Source organism: Eurosta solidaginis, chromosome 3 (genome assembly GCF_040869045.1).
Source record: "Eurosta solidaginis isolate ZX-2024a chromosome 3, ASM4086904v1, whole genome shotgun sequence".
Classification (NCBI taxonomy): Eukaryota; Metazoa; Arthropoda; class Insecta; order Diptera; family Tephritidae; genus Eurosta; species Eurosta solidaginis.
The window spans coordinates 187238003-187264123 of NC_090321.1; the positions used below are offsets into that span (position 1 = coordinate 187238003).

At 37.4% G+C, this 26121-nt stretch overlaps 2 protein-coding genes across 4 annotated transcripts; one reads left to right on the plus strand and one right to left on the minus strand.

Annotated features, from left to right (window-relative positions):
- Window positions 1-927: 927 nt before the first annotated feature.
- LOC137246848 (probable palmitoyltransferase ZDHHC24) lies at window positions 928-2449 on the minus strand. 3 transcript variants are annotated; one of them, XM_067777862.1, is made up of 4 exons: window positions 2115-2449; window positions 1927-2031; window positions 1320-1544; window positions 928-1268 (listed from the first exon to the last, which is right to left on the minus strand). In XM_067777862.1, the coding sequence occupies exons 1-4, from the start codon at window positions 2350-2352 to the stop codon at window positions 1000-1002; spliced, it is 837 nt and encodes a 278-aa protein (XP_067633963.1). In that variant the 5' UTR covers window positions 2353-2449; the 3' UTR covers window positions 928-999. The 3 variants fall into 3 exon arrangements, with proteins under 3 accessions (XP_067633963.1, XP_067633962.1, XP_067633964.1); XM_067777861.1 differs by having other exon boundaries at window positions 928-1544; XM_067777863.1 differs by lacking the exon at window positions 1927-2031 and having other exon boundaries at window positions 928-1544.
- A 943-nt stretch (window positions 2450-3392) lies between these two features.
- LOC137246071 (uncharacterized) lies at window positions 3393-26121 on the plus strand. Its single transcript, XM_067777169.1, is given in 10 exon segments — window positions 3393-3652; window positions 3802-8056; window positions 13854-13922; window positions 13986-14435; window positions 14498-14666; window positions 17799-17911; window positions 17913-18478; window positions 25811-25869; window positions 25872-25930; window positions 25981-26121. Coding segments are annotated over 9 exon segments (5670 nt in total). The 5' UTR covers window positions 3393-3652; window positions 3802-4012.

A 26121-nucleotide genomic window follows, 5' to 3' on the forward strand; every position in this document is an offset into this window, starting at 1 on the left:
TTCGTGACGAAATTAATATACCATTTCATCTTCATGAAAGGTATAAAAACACGGAAAGAGTAAACAACTTGAAGCAAATGTAAGGATAATAAATAGGTTGTTTACGTGTGAAATTATTTATATGTTAAAAAATAAATTTCACTGTTAGGGAAAAGAGAATGTGGATCAACACCATCATAACAAACGAATCGATATAAATGAAATAGGAAAAAATTCAAACTTTTTAAACTGGACGGGGCACCGCCCATTTTATGACAAAGCAATTTTCAATCTTCCGGGAGCCATAACTCGAAGAAAAACTAACGGATCGAAAAAAGATTGACTGCATATATTTTCCTTATAGCACGAAATATTTCTAGAAAAAATGGACGAAATCGGTTAAGGACCACGCCAACATTTATATAAAAGACCTTTTAGACGTGATTCACTAATATAATAAGATATACCTTTTCGAAAAAGAGCTTAATATCAATGATATTTAATGGAATTATAAAAAAAAAAATAGATATTAAAATATTTGAAAATAGGCGTCGCACTGCCCCTTTGTTGACTAAGCAATTTTCTATGTTTCGGGAGCCATAGCTCGAGGAAAAATTAACATATCGTAATAAAATTGGGTTTACATACTTTCTTTATAGCAGGAAATATTTCTAGTAAAAATGGACAGTATCAGTCAGGGACCACGCCCACTTTTAAATAAAAGATGTTTAAAAGGGTCGTAGACTGGAATAATAAGGTATATCTTAGGGAAAAATAGTTACACCCGAACTTAGACTCCCTTCCTTTTTTGGGAAGAGTTTGTGTTTTAAATATGCCTCAATAGGAGTAATTTATATGAAATGAACTGTACAATTGAAACTATTCGGTTACAACCTTCCTTGTTTTAAAATGTCCTAACTTAAGCACCAAAAAAAAAAAACATGCAAATGTTGTATAAATAAATAAATAAAACTTTTTATTTGTAATGGTAACACAGAAAATCAGGTTCCAATCTAAGTTTTAAAGATACGATTTTCGACGACTTCTGCTTCTTTTCCTCGATGGCCTCTGATTTGGTTTATTTGTCAATACACTTACTCCGTTGTCCAATAACTCACTGCTGATAAATGGCGAAATCCATGCCAAATACATTCTTTTGCCAAAAATATCCTTAAAATTGTTGTATAAACCGTTACTATATGGGTAATTTAAACGTCTTTCAAAAGATGTACCCCCTTTTAGTATTGGTATTCCATGATAAATAAGCAATACAGTTGATATTACTAACGCTATGATATTAAGATTGTAAAATGCAAGGTGTAAATTATACCACTTATTACCAGAAAATAACAGTATTGGGAAAGTCATTTTATAAAAGCTCAGTTTACGAAGAAAAGTATCACCGTTAAGCTCAAACATATAATAATTAAGGTAGCAGAAGGAAATTAGTGACCCAATGAACAAATAGAAGAGGAATAAGGCGAAGAAGCGAATATTGCAGTGTCCAATGCAACACCCTGTGAATACGCAGTGATGATCACGTTTTATAATGCATGTCGTACACACTGGAATAAGAAGTTATTTATTAAAGAATTTGGTAACAAATATTGTAAACATCTTAAGAACATAAGCATATTATAATATTTAGGCTTTGTGTGATTTTCAGGCATATAGCAAGATCCTATTTATGCAAATTTAGGTCACAAATCCACTGAAATTTCGGGACTCCATAACATCCTAAGGGCATTTGTTAAATTCTTATCGGTAATTTATTTACCGAAGTTAATTACTCATCTCACATTACTTTCCATTAAAAAAGCACTATTTACTAGGAAAGCCATGTCCCTTATCAGTCACTATAAAAGTTATAGAATGTTATTACGGATTTGGAGTTTCGACTGTTGTTTTATGCTAGCAATACGATTAAGTTTGCGTAGTTTTCTTTACCTTTGCAGTGATACGATCTCGGTGGGGCCAACTTATTACAATATGAGCATTTAAACCAGTCTTCCTCGGTCGAACTTGGGGGAACTTTGGTATTTATGTTTATAGCTAGATATATTTTGTATATATTTAAACAAAAACTTAATTAACTCCCTTTAAAATTTATTTATACCACAATTCACTTCACTCACCGTTCACACTGGTATCCACTGTCATGGTTGCAAACAAATTTGCCATAATGTTGTAAACCAAAAATATCGATAATGCAAATATAAATTTATACGTTAATGTTTGTGGCGAATGAACGGCCGGCAAAACAACAATAATATCAAAAAGGGAAACTATTGGGAACAAAATTGCAATAAATAGAAAACAAAAAATGTCGACTAAGCGTTTTGGAAAAAAATCTTTTCGCCTTCGTAATTGCATTATGCTATCGTGTTACTTTACTTTCTAAATCATAAATAAAGGTTTGTTTATTTCTAAATTTTTCCCTTTCTAGTTTTTAAGCGACTTAAGGTACCGAAAGTCATTGCACAACTAATAAATGAAGCATATAATTAGGTATCTCTCATAGTTCTAATAACAATTTCCATATGAGAGCATTACGGTTATCACGTGGAAATCTGATTGATAGCCATACGATGAACATCTCTTTTCGAAGTGAGAGACTAAGCAATGTGACGTCGTGATCAAACATTAAGAACTGTAGCTATTAGAGCTCTAGCATTCGTCATATATGTATGTGAGTGCTTAGTTTTGCTTTTACATAAAGATAAACTATCTACCATGTGAGAGAACCAAACAGTCACGTGTATTGTGCGTGTGAAGGTGAAATGACATAATTTCCAGTAGCATAACCACAAGTTCCTAACGTGGTACTATGTCATCCCTATTGCTGAGTAAAATAAGAGACCTAGTCCCAAACATTTTGTAACAAAATCTGAATGCAGAGCTCGCTAATTTCGGGTAATTTGTTTTGGTAATATTGTACAAGACGCTGCACCACCTAATTTTTATCAAATGGGGTATGAAAAGACACGATTCTACCTCTGTTTTTAGAATCCAAAAACGAAAAATCAAAAATTTTATTTTTGTCGACAGATATTTACGAAAACCCGGAAAGTGACCCCTTGAGGGTCCGAAACCAGGAGACCCCATGTGTTGGCGGCCTTCGGCCGCTTTTGAAATAATAGCCCAAAATTATATCCGCACAGAACACCTTTCAGCATTAGTGTTTGTGTGTATGTGTGCCAGAAATCTGGTAAAATACAACAACGGCATGAGAATATGTTTTATATGTATTTAGTTTCTGCTTTTTTGGTAGATAGCTCACTGAAAAATTAAAAATTGTAACGTAGCAAGATAACGTAGCATAACATATTTGAAGTATTTTATAAGACAACTGTATGGCAACTCCTTTCACTTTAAAACTTTCGTTACCATGGCAGTAGTAGTATAACTGAAGAACTATGTTTGTCTCTTTCTTTCTTTTGCATTTGCATTGTATAACATTTTTCTTAACAGGATTGCCTTAAAATAATTTTGCTCTGGCGCAGACTATAAAAAGGCTGCGCACTCTTAATTTTCAATCATTTCGTTTTGCGATCGGCGGTAAGAACACTTATCAGTAGAAGTGCGGAGTACGTGGTAAGCGCTAAGCTCGCCGTACAAAGTGCAAATTCTGATGAGTGGAATTTTATATTCTGGATGAAGTACGGAGTACGTGGTAAGCGCTAAGCTCGCTGTACAAAGTACCAATTCCAAGAATTGGAATTAAAAACAATGTTGACTGCGTTGTAGTGTGGACAGCGATGGTTGGCCGCTGCAAAGCAGAAGACATTTTCCGAAGTTCGCTAAACGATTTTGTACGAATAGTTTTACTTTAGCTGTGAAAATATACATTTTGTGAACCTATAGAAATTTTTTTCTGGACAATAATAAATAATTATAACGAAACAAACCAGTTTTCGATTTCCTTCATTTCAACGAGAGTAGAAATTATTCAATTTAAATTCTACAATTGGCGCCCAACTGGCTGAATTTTTTCTTCAAAATTTTACCACGAATAAGTCCACGTTTTAATAAAATGGCGTCTCTCTCTAATAAACAATTTAAGGAGCTACTGATGTCAATGAACAACCCTAATACACGTGTGGGTACATTTAGCACCTGCAAAGCTCGATACAATGGCGAGAGGAGCCCTATCAAAGTCGAAGAGTTCATCGCAGCGATTTCTACTTTTAAAATGGTAGAAAAAATTAACGACGCCGACGCAATAACGGGAATGCCTATGTTGCTCGAGGGTGATGCTGCGGAATGGTGGCGCGGTGTGAAGGATCAAGTATCCACATTCACGGATGTAGTTTGCATGCTACGCGAAAGTTTCTGTCCCGCAAAACCGGCATGGAGAATATATTGTGACATATTCGAATGTAAGCAGCAGAAGAGCGAGCCGACGGACACCTTTATCCGGAAAAAGCGAGCATTATTCGCTCAATTACCTAACGCTCCAGCAGAAGCTGATCAAATCGATATGGTTTTTGGCATGCTTAGTGCTTTTATCCGGGAGAGAGTAAGCCGTCATAAGGTAAATACATATGAGCAACTTCTCAAAGAAGCGCGAGAAACAGAATTGTTTTTGAGCGAACGTGAAAGCTCGAGAAAAGTACAGGATCAAGTTTCCCGATGCACTTTTTGCCATAAAAAGGGACAAACGCGTGAAACTTGTTTTAAAAAGCAAAAATCGGACACGTCTGACGCAAATGCCGCTTCAATTGCCGCTGCAATAGCTGTTAAACCGAAGTTTGCATGCTATGGATGCAATGCACCTGGCGTAACACGCGCAAACTGTACCGTGTGCAGTAAAATTAAATCGTCATCTGATAAGGTGGTGAATTTTAACGCAATATCCCCCGTAAATGTTGGTAGAAACATACCAGTGGTAAATGTGGAGCTGTTCGGTGTACCGGGACAAGCGTATTTCGATACTGGAGCTCGTACAAGTGTTGCAAGCGCTAACCTCAAACTCGTCATGGATTTCAAGGGGTGCAAGTATGAAAAAGTTACTTGCGACATCGCTTTAGCGGATGGAATCGTGTCAAGGAAAGAATGTTTGGCGACTATATGCAAAATCGTAATTGGCGGTCGGTGTTTAAACATCCAATTCATAATACTGCCAGAGGCAGACTATAATCGCACGTTGATTGGAGCCGACTTTCTCGAAAAAGAAAATTTCGTAATAAATATGGGGCAGAAATATTGGTATTTCGAAGACAACCCCACGCAACAATTCGATTTTGGTGAAAACGTACCAGTAAACCTGATCGAAACCATTAAAGTAGCGCGTATTATTACCCCTAAACGCAAGATTCCAGTTAACACCCCTCCTCCAAAGTCACATGCTTCAGATCCTGAGTATTATGGTCCAGACATACCAGGAAATGACTATTCGCCAGGTCCAATCCAAGCCATATTCAAAGATTCACTGCCAGCCGATGCGCTAACCCCACAGAGGCAGAAAGGACTATCTCTATTTCCAAGTATGATATATAATAAAAGAGATGACGACGATGACTTCTTAAGACTGGGTTCATTCGATTTTAAATTGTTGAAATCCACAGATGGGATTAGTCTCAAAAGTGAACAGAAGCAGGAGCTCGGTGCAGTTCTTCGCGCAAATGCAGAAGCATTTGGCAACATTTCTGAACCAACGCCGTACGCAGAGCACAAAATTGACACAGGCGATCATGTACCAATTTTTGGTCCACCTTATCGTCTTTCTTTTGCGAAAACATGTGAGCTAAAAACAGAAGTTGAAAAAATGATAGATGCTGATATTATCATGGAAGGTGAATCACCATGGGCATCCCCCGTTGTAATGGTACCAAAGAAAACCGGCGGAGTCCGAGTATGTATTGACTACAGGAAGCTAAATGCAGTAACCGTACCTGACAGGTATCCGTTACCACGTATGGATGACATATTGCATGCAGCAAAAAGTACTAAATATATGTCAACTTTAGATTTGCAAAGTGGTTATTATCAAATAAAAGTAAATGATAAAGACTCTTACAAAATCTCTTTTATTACCCCTTTTGGAACATTTTTATTTAAAAGAATGCCATTCGGTTTGCGTAATGCACCGGCAACTTTTCAGCGTCTCATGGACCGTTTTAAGGCTTCTATTCCCAAGGTTCAACTATTAGTTTATCTAGACGACTTCATCGTGTGCTCGTCTTCTTTTCAAGAGCACCTCAAGGATCTTAACATTGTCCTCTCTAAATTAAACGAATTTAGCCTACGGGTAAATAATGCTAAAAGTAAACTTTGTTGCGACGAGGTAAAGTATTTAGGTCATATTATTACAGCTGACGGCATATGCGTTGATGTGGAGAAGACAGCCGCCATTAGCCAAAGAAAAGAACCGAGAAATGTTAAAGAATTAATTTCATTTATTCAGACGTGCTCATGGTACAGGAGATTCATAAGTAAATATGCCGAAATCTCGAAACCATTAACTGAGCTTACGAAAAAGAATGCAAAATGGCCTTGGTCCGCAAGGCAAAAAGAAGCATTCGAAGCACTTAAGCAAACCTTAACATCAGCACCAATATTGAAACAAGCTCAAGACAATATGCCGTTTTATGTCAAAGCCGATGCTAGCGCTTATGCGTTAGGAGCTGCTTTACTCCAGGGGGAGGAGGATAATGAACATCCGATTGAATATGCGAGCCGATTATTATCATCAGCTGAGAGAAATTATTCTACTACAGAACGGGAAGCACTAGCGATAGTGTGGGCATGTGCAAAGTTTCGCGGCTACATCGAAGGCTCTGAGATTATTTTGGTAACAGATCATCAACCTTTAAAATGGTTACTTACAATAAAGTCACCTTCTGGTCGACTAGCACGTTGGGCATTGCAAATTCAACAGTATGACTTCAAAGTGAAATACACCCCTGGGAAAACCAACTCCCTCGCTGATATGCTATCCCGTCCGACAAGTGATGAGGATCAAATCCAAATTGAACAAAATGATTTATGTGCTTTTCAAATAGACTTTCCCCGTAAGAGTTCCAAAGAAATACGGGATGATCAATTGAAAGACGAGTACTTAAAAAAGATTATATCGTCAATTGAATCTGAAGACGATAATTTAACATTTTGGTCAAGCAGAGGTTATTTGCTGTTTGATGGGGTATTGTTCTGCTATTCTAACGACGATAGGGAAGACACTCAACTGGTAATACCACAGCAAGAACGTGAGGAACTTTTAAAGAAATACCATAATGAGTGTACTGCCGGCCACTATGGGATAGAGAGAAGCATTCATTGTATTGCTAACCGATATTTTTGGCCAGGTATGCGAACTGATATTTCAAAGCAGGTCAAAGCTTGCACAGAGTGTCAGAGGTTTAAGGCAACTAATCTAAAACCTATGGGTCTTTTTCAAACTACCAGCAGCAATCAACGATTTGAAGTTGTCGCGGTTGACCTGTTTGGTCCTCTACCAAAAACCTATGATGGCTTCCAGTGGATACTGGTAGCCGAAGACGTAGCATCACGATGGATAGAACTTTTTCCTCTAAAAGAAGCAACCGCGGAATGTTGTGCAAAAACGTTAATTGACGAAATATTTCTCCGTTATGGGATTCCCCGTCGACTAAAATATGATAATGGTGTCCAGTTTATATCAGCCATAATGCAAAAAGTTTCATATTGCATGGGAATTGAGCAACAGTTCACACCCGTCTATCACCCGCAAGCTAATCCCGTCGAGCGTAAGAATAGGGACATCAAAACACAATTAGCAATACTTGTTGGCAATGAACATAATACGTGGAATCTAAATCTACCATCAATCAGATTCGCACTAAATACTGCCAGATGCCAAAGTACTGGCTTTACTTCAGCATACTTAACTTTCGGAAGAGAGCTACGCACTCTCGATGACGTACAACATGACGTCAAAGCTATTGTGGAGTCCGAAAATTTTATTCCACAAATTACGCCATATCTCAATAGAATCAGCACTGAATTGAAACGTGCAAAAGAAACACAACATCACATGCAAGACAAAAACAAAGACTACTTTGATCAGCGGGACGCCCTAAAGACGACTTTGAACTTGGTACAGAAGTACTAGTCACTACACATACTCTTAGTCAATCATCGAAAAACCTCACATCAAAATTTGTCCCGAAAAGGGACGGACCATATATCATCATCCGAAAAGTTGGCTCAACGTCGTATGAAATCGCTTCTAAACAAAACCCAAATTTATCGCTGGGAACTTACCATGCTTCCTCACTTACAAAATTCAATCAAGGCAATCAAGATGAGTCTCCAACACCTGTACGGCCTTTGAAAAGACGAGGACGACCCAAGAAGAATTAAACAAGTGTTGTCGTGCCCTCGAGACGAGTTAGTCACGCCAAAGGGGGAGACTGTAACGTAGCAAGATAACGTAGCATAACATATTTGAAGTATTTTATAAGACAACTGTATGGCAACTCCTTTCACTTTAAAACTTGCGTTACCATGGCAGTAGTAGTATAACTGAAGAACTATGTTTGTCTCTTTCTTTCTTTTGCATTTGCATTGTATACAATTTTTCTTAACAGGATTGCCTTAAAATAATTTTGCTCTGGCGCAGACTATAAAAAGGCTGCGCACTCTTAATTTTCAATCATTTCGTTTTGCGATCGGCGGTAAGAACACTTATGCGGCAATTACCCACCGACGTGTGCCGTACGTACGGCCGTTTGTCGTACGAAGCACGTTTGACCGAACTCTCAAGCCCGTAGGAATCATTGTGTGCGTCTGTGTACATGTACATACCATATTTGTGTGTGTATTGTTTACAGATAAGCACTGTTGCCATTGACCATTTTGCATGCATGTTTATGGAAACATCAACTTTTTCCAATTTAATTTTTGATGTTGTAAAAGGCTGGAATTAATATTAATTAAATATAAATAGATTACATATTTCTAATCTGCACTTTTACATAATTATTTCGAATTATTTTCACAATTTTTCAAACTTTAATTAGGTGTTTTTGTATAAGACTGCAAACGGTCAAAAATTAGCGCACAAAAGTTTACTGGGCAACCCTGTCTAGTGAGAGAGCGATCAGCTGACACGTTCTTACGGAAAAAATCAAAATTGTTTTGATTTCTACGTTCCGGGCTACGTACGTACGGGCGTTGCACGTCGGTGAGTTTTCGTTTACATTGCACACTCATAAGATAGGTCGTGTCAGCTGACACGTTTTTTCTACGTACGTTCGTGAGTGACCACGGCTTTAAGCTGGAGACATTGGTGCTTTATCGGTAACCGTATCGGTAACCTTATAACAGCTGATTCGACCAATCTTATGAGAATCAATGCAATCGATTATTGGTGCTGCTAAAGTCGTAACCGTATCGTAGCCAACCAATTGGGTTTTGGTTTACCGTCGTAACGATAAACAGCTGATTACGTTAGGGATACGGATACAGCGATACGACATACGGCACCAATGACTCCAGCTTTATCAGTAGAAGTTCGGAGTACGTGGTAAGCGCTAAGCTCGCCGTACAAAGTGCAAATTCTGATGAGTGGAATTTTATATTCTGGATGAAGTACGGAGTACGTGGTAAGCGCTAAGCTCGCCGTACAAAGTGCCAATTCCAAGAATTGGAATTAAAAACAATGTTGACTGCGTTGTAGTGTGGACAGCGATGGTTGGCCGCTGCAAAGCAGAAGACATTTTCCGAAGTTCGCTAAACGATTTTGTACGAATGGTTTCCTTTAGCTGTGAAAATATACATTTTGTGAACCTATAGACATTTTTTTCTGAACAATAATAAATAATTATAACGAAACAAACCAGTTTTCGATTTCCTTCATTTCAACGAGAGTAGAAATTATTCAATTTAAACTCTACAAAATATATTTTTTGTTATATATATAAGCACTTTTATATTTAAATATCTATATATATAAAAAGAAGTGTACATTTTGATTGTCACTCCATAACTCGAGAACAGCTCGACAGATTGCCATGAAATTTTTAGGAAAGATACAGGAAGGAGAGATGACGGTTAGTTGATTTTGAAATCCCAAATCGGTTTAGCCATATATATGTATATAAAAATCAAATTCTGTGTGTGTGTGTGTTCGCTATGGAAACGTATTTCCCACACATCAGTCATCACCAAATTTTGGTTATGGGTTCCTTCGATCAGCGGGAAGGTTTTAGGCTAAAAATAATTTCGATATATAAAAGGGGCGTGGCACCTCCCATACAAATGGAATCTTTGGTACTGCATACCTTTGAAGGTATACATGCCAGAACATTGAAATTCAATGAGGAGTTATATGAGGTCAATCCCTAACACCACCAAGAATATGCGGAATTTGGAGAAAGGGGGCGTGGCACCTCCCATACAAATGGAATCTTTAGTAATGCATAACTTTGAAGGTATACATGCCAGAACATTGAAATTCAGTAAGGAGTTATATGTGGTCAATCCCTAACACCACCAAGAAAGGGCGGAATTGGGAAAAGGGGGCGTGGAACCTCCCATTCAAATGGGATCTTTGGTACTGCATAACTTTGAAGGTATACATGCCAAAACATTGAAATTCAGTAAGGAGTTATATGAGGTCAATCCCTAACACCACCAAGAAAATGCGGAATAGGGAAAAAGGGGGCGTGGAACCTCCCATGCAAATGGAATCTTTGGTACTGCATAACTTCGAAGGTATACATGCCAGAACATTGAAATTCAGTAAGGAGTTATTTGAGGTCAATCCTTAACACCACCAAGAAAATATGGAATAGGAGAAAAGGGGGCGTGGCACCTCCCATACAAATGGAATATATTATACTGCATATATCTGGATGTCGTAATGGTAGGACAATTAAAATTGGTAAGGAGCTATGTGACGTTAAGTCCTAAAACCTCCAGTAAAATGTGGAATGGGGAAAAACTATGGCTGCCGTACAAACTTAAGTTATTTTAACACTGCATTGTTGAGTTTAGCTGTTGTGCCTTTTGGACGTTTAGTAATCTGCCGCTGTTAAAAAAATTGTTTAGCTTCAGTCTATCTACATCTTCTATAAAAATCAAATTCTATGTGCGTGTTCCCTATGAAAACGTGTTTGCTATACTTCGATCATCACCAAATTTTGGCTCGAGCTTCTTTCGATCAAGACGATTAAGGTTCTTTCGATCTTTCGATTAAGTCAAAATTCAACTCCAGTAATGATATGATGCAACAAAATACAAAAATAGAAGAACATTTCAAACTGGGCGTGGCTCCGCCCATTTTCATTTAGTTTGTCTAGAATACTTTTAATGCCATAAGTCGAACAAAAATTTACCAATCCTTCTTAAATTTGGTAGGGGCATAGATTCTATGGCGGTAACTGTTTTCTGTGAAAATGGGCGAAATCGGTAGAAGCCACGCCCAGTTTTTATACACAGTCCACCGTCTGGCCTTCCACTCGGCCGTTAACACAATAACTTGAGCAAAAACCGATATATCTTTACTAAACTTAGTCCACGTACTTATCTGAACTCACTTTATCTTGGTATAAAAAATGGCCGAAATCCGACCATAACCACGCCCACATTATCGATATCGAAAATTACGAAACTGAAAAAAATGCCATAATTCTATACCAAATACGAAAAAAGGGATGAAACATGGTAATTGGATTGGTTTATTGACGCAAAATATAACTTTGGAAAAAACTTTGTAAAATGGGTGTGACACCTACCATATTAAGTAGAAAATAATGAAAAAGTTCTACAAGGCGAAATCAACAGCGTTGGAATCTTGGCAGGAATACTGTTAGTGGTATTGCATATATAAATAAATTAGCAGTACCCGACAGATGATTTTCTGGATCACCTGGTCCACATTTTGGTCGATATCGCGAAAACGCCTTCAGATATACATCTAAGGGCCACTCGCTTTTAAAACCCTCATTACTACCTTTAATTTGATATCCATATCGTACAAACACATTCTAGAGTCACCCCTGGCCCACCCTAATGGCGACATCTCGAAAAGGCGTCCACCTATAGGACTAAGGATTACTCCCTTTTAAAATACTCATTACCACCTTTCATTTGATACCCATATCGTACAAACACATTCTAGAGTCACCCTGGCCCACCCTAATGGCGATATCTCGAAAAGGCGTCCACCTATAGACCTAATGCCCACTCCCTCTTAAAATGCTCAGTAACACCTTTCGTTTGATACCCATTTCGTACAAACATTCCAGAGTCACCCTTGGTCCACCTTTATGGCGATATCTCGAAAAGGCGTCCACCTATAGAACTAAGGATTACTCCCTTTTAAAATACTCATTACCACCTTTCATTTGATACCCATATCGTACAAACATATTCTAGAGTCACCCCTGCCCACCCTAATGGCGATATCTCGAAAAGGCGTCCACCTATAGACCTAATGCCCACTCCCTCTTAAAATGCTCAGTAGCACCTTTCGTTTGATACCCATATCGTACAAACACATTCTAGAGTCACCCCTGGCCCACCCTAATGGCGATATCTCGAAAAGGCGTCCACCTATAGACCTAATGCCCACTCCCTCTTAAAATGCTCAGTAACACCTTTCGTTTGATACCCATATCGTACAAACATTCTAGAGTCACCCTTGGTCCACCTTTATGCCGATATCTCAAAAAGGCTTCCACCTATAGAACTAAGGATTACTCCCTTTTAAAATACTCATTACCACCTTTCATTTGATACCCATATCGTACAAACATATTCTAGAGTCACCCCTGGTCCACCTTTATGGCGATTTCTCGAAAAGGCATTCACCTATAAAACTAAAGCCCATTCCCTCTTAAAATGCTCAGTAACACCTTTCGTTTGATATCCACATCGTACAAACACATTTTAGAGTCACCCCTGGCCCACCCTAATGGCGATATCTCGAAAAGGCGTCCACCTATAAACCTAATGCCCACTCCCTCTTAAAATGCTCAGTAACACCTTTCGTTTGATACCCATATCGTACAAACATTCTAGAGTCACCCTTGGTCCACCTTTATGGCGATATCTCGAAAAGGCTTCCACCTATAGAACTAAGGATTACTCCCTTTTAAAATACTCATTACCACCTTTCATTTGATACCCATATCGTACAAACACATTCTAGAGTCACCCCTGGTCCACCTTTATGGCGATATCTCGAAACGGCGTCCACCTATGGAACTAAGGATCACTCCCTTTGAAAATACTCATTAACACCTTTCATTTGATACCCATATCGTACAAACATATTCTAGAGTCACCCCTGGTCCACCTTTATGGCGATTTCTCGAAAAGGCATTCACCTATAAAACTAAAGCCCATTCCCTCTTAAAATGCTCAGTAACACCTTTCGTTTGATACCTACATATATCGTACAAACACATTTTAGAGTCACCCCTGGCCCACCCTAATGGCGATATCTCGAAAAGGCGTCCACCTATAGACCTAATGCCCACTCCCTCTTAAAATGCTCAGTAACACCTTTCGTTTGATACCCATATCGTACAAACACATTCTAGAGTCACCCCTGGCCCACCTTAATGGCGATATCTCAAAAAGGCGTCAACCGATAGACCTAAGGCCCGCTCCCTCTTAAAATGCTCAGTAACACCTTTCATTTGATACCCATATCGTACAAACAAATTCTAGAGTCAGCCCTGGTCCACCTTTATGGCGATATCCCTAAATGGCGTCCATCCATAGAACTATGGCCTACTCTCTCTTAAAATACTCTTTAATACCTTCCATTTGATACACATGTCATACAACCACATTCCAGGGTTTCCTACATGGTGATTTTCCTTATTTTGTCTCCATAGCTCTCAACTGAGTATGTAATTTTCGGTTACACCCGAACTTAGCCTTCCTTACTTGTTAATATTAAAAGTAGTTTGGCACAGCCGCTAATGATGCTTGTAGGCGATGTGCAGGTATGTAGATGCATTGTTTAATATTACTTCAAAAGTTTACATGCACTTATTCATCTTAAATAGGATATGTTTATGCCTCTACTCGATGGCTTCCTTTGTCAACCCGAAAAATCTGAAGCTTTTATAGATGCATTAATGGAACAAATACCCAAAATGTTTGACGATACAAGAGAAACTGAAACTGTACTCTATCCAACTATACAAGCTGCCTTAGAAGCTTTGAAAGCATCAAATTGTGCTGGCAAATTATTGGTATTCAATTCAACTCTACCCATCGTTGAAGGACGTGGTAAATTGAAGAATCGTGAAGATCGTAAATTGCTTGGTACTGAAAAAGAAAAAACCGTGCTCAAGCCACAATGTGTCTCATATAATCAACTGGGTCAAGAATGTGTACAAAATGGTGTATCAGTCGATTTATTTTGTTTCAATAATTCATATATTGATATAGCAACACTGGGACAAGTGTGTCGTTTGAGTGGCGGTGAAGTCTACAAATATACATACTTTCAGGTAATAATAATTTTACATAGTTATTATAAATCGATAAATAAATTTTTCTTATTTTATAACAGGCTGATTTGGATGGCAGTCGTTTAATTGAGAACATTATTAAAAATGTTTCACGGCCAATTGCTTTTGATGCAGTAATGCGAGTACGCACCTCAGCCGGCATACGCCCAACTGACTTCTATGGACACTTCTTTATGACAAATACAACCGATGTGGAATTGGCTAGTATAGGTAGGATAAAGTTTAAAATATACAGGCATGATCTGCCGTTCACTTTCCACCCCATTTGAATATGCCGGGCATAGGTAGCGAGTTTGAAAGAAAGTCAGATACAGAACATGCCCGATTTAGAACAAATTTTACATTGTTATACTCAGTTGAGCAGAGCTCACAGAGTATATTAAGTTTGATTGGATAACGGTTGGTTGTACATATATAAAGGAATCGAGATAGATATAGACTTCCATATATCAAAATAATCAGGATCGAAAAAAAATTTGATTGAGCCATGTCCGTCCGTCCGTCCGTTAACACGATAACTTGAGTAAATTTTGAGGTATCTTGATGAAATTTGGTATGTAGGTTCCTGAGCACCCATCTCAGATCGCTATTTAAAATGAACGATATCGGACTATAACCACGCCCACTTTTTCGATATCGAAAAATTGCGATAATTCATTACAAAAGAGAGATAAAGCGGTGAAACTTGGTAGATGAGTTGAACTTATGACGCAGAATAGAAAATTAGTAAAATTTTGAACAATGGGCGTGGCACCGCCCGCTTTTAAAAGAAGGTAATTTAAAACTTTTGCAAGCTGTAATTTGGCAGTTGTTTAAGATATCATGATGAAATTTGGCAGGAACGTTACTCCTATTACTATATGTACGCTTAATAAAAATTAGCATAATCGGAGAAAGACCACACCCACTTTTAAAAAAAAAAATTTTTAAAGTAAAATTTTAACAAAAAATTTAATATCTTTACAGTATATAAGTAAATTATGTCAACATTCAACTCCAGTAATGATATAGTGCAACAAAATACAAAAATAAAAGAAAATTTCAAAATGGGCGTGGCTCCGCCCTTTTTCATTTAATTTGTCTAGGATACTTTTAACGCCATAAGTCGAACAAAAATTAACCAATCCTTTTGAAATTTGGTAGGGGCATAGATTTTATGACGTCAACTCTTTTCAGTGAAAATGGGCGAAATCGGTTGATGCCACGCCCAGTTTTTATACACAGTCGTCCGTCTGTCCTTCCGCATGGCCGTTAACACAATAACTTGAGCAAAAATCGATATATCTTTACTAAACTCAGTTGACGTACTTATCTGAACTCACTTTGTATTGGTGTAAAAACTGGCCGAAATCCGACTATGACCACGCCCACTTTTTCGATATCGAAAATTACGAAAAATGAAAAAAATGCCATAATTATATACCAAATACGAAAAAAGGGATGAAACATGGTAATTGTATTGGTCTATTGACGTAAAATATAACTTTAGAAAAAAACTTGGTAAAATGGGTGTGACACCTACCATATTAAGTAGAAGAAAATGAAAAAGTTTTGCAGGGCGAAATCAAAAGCCCTTGGAATCTTGGAAGGAATACTGTTCGTGGTATTACATATATAAATAAATTAGCGGTATCCAACAGATGATGTTCTGGGTCACCCTGGTCCACATTTTGGTCGATATCTGGAAAACGCCTTCACATATACAACTACCACCACTCCCTTTTAAAACTCTCATTAATACCTTTAATTTGATACCCATATCGTACAAACTCATTCTATAGTCACCCCTGGTCCACCCTTATGGCGATATCTCGAAAAGGCGTCCACCTATAGAACTAAGGCCCACTCCCTTTTAAAATACTCATTAACTCCTTTCGTTTGATACACATATCGTACAAACATATTCTAAAGTCACCCCTGGTCCACCTTTATGGCGATATCTCGAAAAGGCGAACACCTATAGAACGAAGGCCCACTCCATTTTAAAAATACTCATTAACACCTTTCATTTGATACCCATATCGCACTAACAAAGTCTAGAGTCACCCCTGGTCCACCTTTATTGCGATACCTCGAAAAGGCGTCCACCTATAGAACTAAGGCCCACGCCCTTTTAAAATACTCATTAACTCCTTTCGTTTGATACCCATATTGCACAAACGAATTCTAGAGTCACCCCTGGCCCACCTTTATGGCGATATCTCGAAACGGCGTCCACCTATGGAACTAAGGATTACTCCCTTTTAAAATACTCATTAACTCATTTCGTTTGATACCCATATTGCACAAACGAATTCTAGAGTCACCCCTGGCCCACCTTTATGGCAATATCTCGAAACGGCGTCCACCTATGGAACTAAGGATTACTCCCTTTTAAAATACTCATTAACACCTTTCATTTGATACCCATATCGTACAAACATATTCTAAAGTCACCCCTGGTCCACCTTTATGGCGATATCTCGAAAAGGCGAACACCTATAGAACGAAGGCACACTCCCTTTTAAAAATACTCATTAACACCTTTCATTTGATACCCATATCGTACTAACAAAGTCTAGAGTCACCCCTGGTCACACCTTTATTGCGATACCTCGAAAAGGCGTCCACATATAGAACTAAGGCCCACTCCCTTTTAAAATACTCATTAACTCCTTTCGTTTGATACCCATATTGCACAAACGAATTCTAGAGTCACCCCTGGCCCACCTTTATGGCGATATCTCGAAACGGCGTCCACCTATGGAACTAAGGATTACTCCCTTTTAAAATACTCATTAACACCTTTCTTTTCATACCCATATTGTACAAACAAATTCTAGAGTCACACCTGGTCCACCTTTATGGCGATATTTCGAAAATGCGACCACCTATACAACAACCACCACTCCCTTTTAAAACCCTCATTAATACCTTTAATTTGATACCCATATCGTAAAAACACATTCTAGAGTCACCCCTGTTCCACCTTTGTGGCGATATCTCGAAACGGCGTCCACCTATGGAACTAAAGATTACTCCCTTTTAAAATACTCATTAACACCTTTAATTTGATACCCATATCGTACAAACGCATTCTAGAGTCAACCCTGATCCACCTTTATGGCTATATCCCTAAATGGAGTCCACCTATAGAACTATGGCACACTCCCTCATAAAATACTCTTTAATGCCTTTCATTTGATACGCATGTCATACAAACACATTCCAGGGTTTCCCTCGGTTCATTTTCCTACATGGTTATTTTCCCTTATGTTGTCACCATAGAGTATGCAATGTTCGGTTACACCCGAACTTAACCTTCCTTACTTGTTTTTAATATACATTTGCTCACACTAATAGACTGCAACAAAGCTGTTGCCATCGAAATCAAGCATGACGACAAATTTCCGCCTGAAGAGAATATATATTTACAAATTGCACTGCTCTTCACATCGATTAGTGGTCAACGGCTGTTTGCGTATATTAAATTTAGCATTACGTGCCACAAATAACATAGCAGATGTTTTCAAATCTTGTGACTTGGACGCCATGATGTTATTCTTTGCTAAACAAGCTTGTCTCAAATTGCTTGAGTTAACACCCAAACAAGTTAAAGATAATTTAATAAATCGTTCAGCACAAATATTGGCATGTTACCGCAAATATTGTACTTCACCAACGTCAGCGGGACAACTTATATTACCGGAATGCCTAAAATTGCTACCACTTTATGTATCATGTTTACTAAAGAACGATGCCATTTCTGGTGGATCCGATATGACAATCGATGATCGTTCATATGTTATGCAATTTGTATTAACAATGGATTTAAATATGTCTGTTAGCTATTTTTATCCACGTTTGATACCTATACATAATGTAGATGTTGATGATAATGAGCTACCGATGTCGATACGTTGTACACATGAAAAGATGATGGAAGATGGTGCCTACATACTCGAAAATGGTGTACATCTATTTGTTTGGTTGGGACAATCGTTACCACAAACATTCATACAACCAATATTTGGTGTGCAATGTACAAGTTAGCACCAACTAAGTCAACATTCGAGCTGACGCTAATGTAAAGAGCTTAGTCAGCAATACGCAAGTTGATGGCTCAAAATATTTAATAATAATTTTGAAGCAAACAGGAAAAGGCCCAGACGCCTGATCAGCAAAAAACACAAATATTGTGAACGACATCCGGAATTGAATTGGGAACAACATCCGCCACGCGCCGAACGAAATAATGCTGGCACAGGTAGAATTAAGTTATATTTAGAACTAATTTACCATTTTTAAGTCAGTCAGTTGTAAGCAGTTAGTTGTAAACGTTTAGTTTTAATTAGTGAGTAAGAAAGTAAGGTCTTACGACCAATAATTAAATTAGTGAATAAATAATAATAAAGGTCTTGAGACCCAAAAAAAATTATTTTTTTAGTAACCTTAATAAAGGATACAATAATTGGCGCCCGAGCTAAAAGGCTTGGCTTGGTAAACTTATAGTGTTGGAAAATCGGTATTAAGCTTAATAAAGTGCCGCGAAGGAAACTGTTATCAAATATTCCAAAAGTGCCACCAGTATAGCACGAAAGAAAAACTATTCCAGTCTGTGTTACTAAACGATACCTATAAGAAGAGGCGTGAAAGGGGTAGTGAAAACTTACAAACTTCCCGGACGCCCCAACGATACCAGCCAAGGAGCCACCCCCAGCAACAAGGTATAAGCCAGTGTACCACGAGTACCGCCAGGAAAAGGGAAGAATACACACTTATCGAGATGGAGCTGAAATTAATGTAAGAAAATATATATTTAAGAAAAATATTTAAAACAAAAAATTCAAATCTATTTGAAAAATTTAGAAAGTAATGAGCGAAAAAAAATTTTTTTAAGGAAAAAGAAAAATATTGAAAACTAAGTAACTTTCAAAAACATTTACAGTAAAAAATTACAATTACGAAATTCGAATACTTATTGTGAAAGTCACTCAAAAATTTAAATAATTTAGAATTTAATAACTTAGATATTTCATTTTAAAAGTGAAAGTGCGGAAATAAAAATAAAAAAAAAATAAAAAATTTAGGAAAATCCTTTTCAAGATAATCTTAATTTTTTTTGTGATTTAAGAAGTCCAGAAAATCAAATCCCTTACCGAAATAAAAAAAAAAAAATAAAAAATTCCTTAAAATGTCAAACCCAAACAATTTGATTAGACCCTCAATGCTTTGAGCTAACCCTCCCGCTGCACCACCAGCACCGCCAAGCCCTAATAACCAAATTTCACCAGACTTGGCCAATATGATAAAAAGCATGATATCCCTAGCCATAGAGGCAAGCGTGCCTAATATAGTACAGAGTGTCCTTAACAACACAACAAATCCTATCATAACTGATCAAACTATAGACGCCCAATTCCAAAATAATATGAGTGAAATGGATAAGATTGCAGATGTTGTACGTTCTCTAAGAGAATTCTCAGAAAATGCCTCAGAGTTTAGCTCCTGGAAAAAGAGTGTTGAAAGAATTTTGAGAATTTATGAACCCTCAAAGGGCACACCTAGATATTTCGGCATTTTGAATGTTATTAGGAATAAGATAATTGGAAAGGCAGACATAGCCTTAGAATCGTACAACACCCCTTTAGATTGGACAGCAATTTCCCGCTGTCTAACTACCCACTACGCCGACAAACGAGACATAGGCACTTTAGAGTACCAAATGACATGTCTCATACAAGGACGAATGTCCATTAATGAGTTCTACCAGAAGGTATACGGACACCTATCACTACTTTTAAATAAAATAGGCTGTATGGAGATAGGTGAAGAAGCAGTTCACCTGTTAACTGAGAATTACCGAGCTAAGGCCCTCGACACCTTCGTCAGAGGACTTTCGGGTGATCTCCCCAGGTTACTTGGCATAAAGGAACCAAAGAGTTTGCCAGAAGCCTTACACCTTTGCCTGAAGCTCGAAACCCAAAACTTCAGGGCATACCACGCGAACAACCAGATGTCTAACTCCCGTCAACAAAGCTTTAATTCTACGAATCCATGACAGCAGCCCTTCACGGTAAAATACCCCCAGCCGCAATCTTACCAACAACTCCAACCACAATCAAGGTTTTAACCCGAACTAGCACACCTACCTCAACCCATATCAAATCCTATTCCACAAAACTATCATCAACAAAATTTGAATCCTCCCAACTATCAGCTATACGCCAACCAAAACCCAAACCAGGTAAATAGATACCAACCACAAAACCCTTTAACCAACAACACCACGCTCCTCCAAGGCCACCTAAACCACCTCAACCCATGGACGTAGACGAAAGCGTCAGGACAAGAGCGGTAAATTATATGAACCGCCCTAAAGCTCAAGAAATGGGCAAACGGCCACCTAATACATCAATGATAAACCATCCCCCTATCAAAGTTCAAAGGAACTTTCACATAAACACCGACGGAGCGACAGATAGCCAACACTACCATAACCAACACTACCATGACCAATACTACCAAGACCAATACTACGAAGATCCAAACGACCACAATCAGAACACAACCTCTAACAACGAAAAGGAAGAACCGCAGGGTCTGAGTGATGTACATTTTTTAGATTGAACAGCTCTTCGTTACCGTACTTTAGATGCAGGACGAAGAGCGGCGAAATTTTAAACATTTTAGTGGACACTGGATCTAGCAAAAATTATATCCAGTCCAGCTTAGTAACAAAATCAATAGAAAACGACAACCCCTTTTTTGCAAATTCTGTCGGGGGAAAAATCAAAATTACCCACCACACATATCTCAACCTCTTCAACTTAGAAAACTACAAGCTTAAATTCTTCTTGCTACCCACTCTCAAAACCTTTCATGCAATACTAGGCAATGACAGCCTAAAGGAACTCTCAGCGGTCATACATACAAAAGAAAATTTTATGGTTATAGCAAACATAAAAAAAATCTTTTTAAGACAATACAGTGTACAAAATGTTAACACAATACAAATTCGGGACCAACACATGACCACGGAAGAAAAAAACGAAATTAGACAATTAGCACAGAAACACCGTAATTTATTTTCAGAGCCAAACGAAAAATTAACTTATACAACAAAAGTAGTTGTCGAAATTCGCACAAATTCTGACACACCAATATACTCAAAATCATACCCATATCCCATGAGCCTTAAGCAGGAAGTTGAAACTCAGGTAAACAATCTGCTAGAGGACGGAATAATACGCAAATCAAGATCCCCATACAACTCACCCGTCTGGGTCGTGCCTAAAAAGGACGATGCCTCAGGGGAAAAAAAATTTCGAATGGTCATTGATTACAGGAAACTTAATCAAGTAACAATCGCAGATAGGTACCCAATACCCGAGATAAACGAGGTACTTTCCCAATTAGGAAAGAATCGAATTTTCTCAGTGATTGACTTAAAAAGCGGTTTCCATCAAATTCCTCTTAAGGAATCTGACGTGGAAAAAACAGCTTTTTCAGTGAACAACGGAAAATATGAGTTCACGAGACTTCCTTTTGGCTTAAAGAACGCCCCTGCCATCTTTCAACGGACACTGGACGACATACTTAGGGAACACATCGGTAGAATTTGCTATGTATACATAGACGATATAATTATATTTAGCGAGGACGAAAAAACGCACGCTGAACATATCGACACAATTTTCGAAACTCTGAACAAGGCAAACATGAAAGTCCAGATTGACAAATGCGACTTTTTCAAAAAGAAAGTCGAATTCCTGGGATTTGTCGTCTCTTCTGACGGAATCTCTACAAACCCAGCCAAAGTACAATCAATAACAAACTTCCCCTACCCCAAAACAATTAAAGACTTACGCTCATTCTTGGGTTTATCCGGATATTATAAAAGATTCATCCAAGATTATGCGAAACTAGCAAAACCACTAACATCCCTACTTCGAGGAGAGGAAGGAAGAATGTCTAAAAGCAGTTCAAGGAAAATTCTAATAAATTTGAATGAAAAAGCAAAAGAAGCATTCAATAAAATTAAAGCCACCCTCACATCCAAAGATGTTATCCTACAATACCCCGATTACAGTAAAGGTTTCGACTTAACTACAGATGCCTCACAATATGCCATAGGCGCAGTTTTGGAACAGAATGGCAAACCGATCACATTTATTTCAAGAACATTAAACAAAGCTGAAGAAACTTATGCAGTAAATGAAAAGGAAATGCTTGCAATAATTTGGGCTTTAAATTCCTTCAGAAATTACCTATACGGCACAGCGAAAGTTATTATACACACTGACCATCAGCCACTCACCTATGCCTTAAGCAATAAGAACACTAACTCTAAATTGAAACGATGGAAAGCAATACTAGAGGAATATAACTATGAAATACAATATAAACCAGGAAAGGCCAATGTAGTTGCAGATACATTATCAAGGCCATTTGAGGTAAATTCTTTATCAGTCGCGACGCACTCAGACGACAGTTCATCGCACAACCTAATGCCAGCAGTAGAAGGACCCATAAATGCCTTCAAAAACCAAATTTGGATCTCGCTAGAAGATGAAGACAGCTATCGGTTTAAAATACCATTCCCGACCTATCATAGACACTTAATTTGTAAACCCCAATTTTCAACTGACGATTTAACAGCACTACTAAAACGTTACCTAAATCCTTCAGTGATAAACGGCTTATTTACCTCTGAAGAAATAATTGGAAAAATTCAGGAAATCTATCCCCTTCATTTTTCCAATTACAAAATTCGCTATACCCAAACAAAAGTACAAGATCTAGTAAACGAGGATGTCCAAAATGAGGAAATATTAAAAGAACACACACGAGCACATAGAAATAGGGATGAAAACAAAAAACAACTCATACAAAAATATTACTTCCCAAAAATGACAACAAGAATAGAAAATATAATTAAACAGTGCAAAGCTTGTAAAGAAAATAAATATGACCGTCACCCTAATAAACCACATCTACTTAAAACTCCAATTCCCCAGTACCCAGGTGAAATAGTTCACATAGATATCTGTAATACGGAGAAACGCCTGGTACTAACAGCAGTAGATACATTTTCTAAATATGCCCAGGTAAGAATAATACAGTCAAAGGCAATAGAAGATATCAGAGAACCTTTGCGATAAATACTCTTCACATTTGGTGTACCTAAGACAATAGTTATCGACAATGAAAAGTCCCTAAACTCACTATCCATACAATTCATGGTAGAAGATCAACTTGGAATTAAAATCTTTAAAACACCTCCATACGCAAGCACAGTTAATGGTCAAGTGGAAAGGTTTCATTCCACCTTATCGGAAATTATGCGCTGCCTCCAAACAGAACGCACCCATCGTTTATTTCAAGAACTATTAGATAGATGCACATATGAATATAATTACTCCATACACTCAGCAACAGGAAAACGACCTATAGAAACATTTTTCGGTAGACGAGTCTCGATAGACCCAGAACAATACGAGAATTTACGGCGAGAAAACATAGAAACCCTTCGGAAAAGACAAGCAAAGGATTTAGAAATCCATAATAAAACACGGAAACCCATTAAGACATACACTCCTGGTGACATAATTATGTTAGGATTAATAAAAGAATAGGATCAAAACTCACTGCTAGATATAGGAAGGAAATCGTGAAAGAAGATAAATCTAGTGTAGTAATTAATTACTGAAAAAGGAAGAATAGTACATAAGAGTAACATTAAGACTTAATATGATTTTAGTAAAATAAGAAACTCTCCCCCTTCAAAATTCTCTCTTACAGAATTCTCGTGCACCTAGTGTACGCGGACTTTAAAATAATAAATTACTCCAACTCTCAACTTGCAACATTTAATACGGGACAAACCAAAATTCAAACAGGAACTTACAAAATTATACATAAAATAGATCTGGACGTATGCCAAAAGACACTAAATGAACTTAGCCATACCAATAGGACACAAATCAACGAAGAAAACCCCCTCTTGCCCATTCTCAATAATGAATTAAGATCAATACAAGATTATTTGAATAGACTTAAACCAAGGAAATTTAAAAGAGCAATTAATGAACTAGGAACCATCTGGAAGTGGATCGCAGGAAATCCCGACCACGACGACCAAGTCATTTTAGAAAATGAAATAAATAATATAGTTGAAAATAATAACCAGCAAGTGGTAATTAATAAAGTAATTTTTGATAAAATAAATGAAATTAAAGCAATTTCTAATAAAATCGCGAAATCCATACAAACGGATGAACACACTCAACATAATTTTGCTATTGAAATGATATATAAGTTAAAAATTATCAAAGAAGAAATAATTAATATAGACTATGCGATACATTGGGCTAAGACCGGCATAGTCAACTCCTATATATTTTCAAATGAAGAAATTATGTTAATTAAATCAATATACGAAAAAAACAATTTTACCCTAAGTAGTATAGAAGAATCACTAGAAATCGCAAGCGTAAAAATTGCAACAAACGATAAAATGTTATTTTACATAATAGGATTACCAATAACAAATGAAGACATTTGTGAGTCAATTTTGATAAAACCTATAAAGATAGGAAAATTTATTAATAAAGTCCCTTACGAGGACATTGTAACATGTAATAATAACTTAGTATATGGAATTGAATATAAATGTAAAGAAAATAATAATGTAAGAATATGTAACCGTAAGGATATAGTAGACATTAGCAACACTACCTGTGTCCCACCTCTACTGAGAAGCAAGCCAGCTGAATGCGTTTTTGTTAATAATCAGCACATCCCAACCGTAGAAAGCATCACTCCTGGCATCCTACCAAAAGAGTTATCAAGCTACAAAGTAAGCATCCAGCTAAACGATAACAAGGAACCTGTAGCATCCGAAATCCCTACCTTAACAAACGAGGACGTTCGTTTTTGGGGTGGAGGAGTTAGCACCAACTAAGTCAACATTCGAGCTGACGCTAATGTAAAGAGCTTAGTCAGCAATACGCAAGTTGATGGCTCAAAATACTTAATAATAATTTTGAAGCAAACAGGAAAAGGCCCAGACGCCTGATCAGCAAAAATACAAATATTGTGAACGACATCCGGAATTGAATTGGGAACAACATCCGCCACGCGCCGAACGAAATAATGCTGGCACAGGTAGAATTAAGTTATATTTAGAACTAATTTACCATTTTTAAGTCAGTCAGTTGTAAGCTGTTAGTTGTAAACGTTTAGTTTAAATTAGTGAGTAAGAAAGTAAGGTCTTACGACCAATAATTAAATTAGTGAAGAAATAATAATAAAGGTCTTGAGACCCAAAAAAAAATATTTTTTTAGTAACCTTAATAAAGGACACAATAATTTACACAACAAGTAAATGCAGAACGTTTTGCAATAATTGGTGATACGCTATTAGCGCAGCGTTATTGATTACAATTATGAGGGAGCGTACTAGAAAATGAGGGTATTTTAAATATATTTAAGTGATCTGAACTGATAGTAAGTGGCTGACTATATAAAATGTTTACTTTAGGTAACATGCGTCAGACAAAATGATAAATTGGAAACGGTATTTCGGCATTTCCTTGTCGAAGATCGCGGCACAGATGGCAGTCTCAGCAACGTAGACTTTTTATGCCACATGCATAAGGAAATATAAGATTTATTAAGTTAG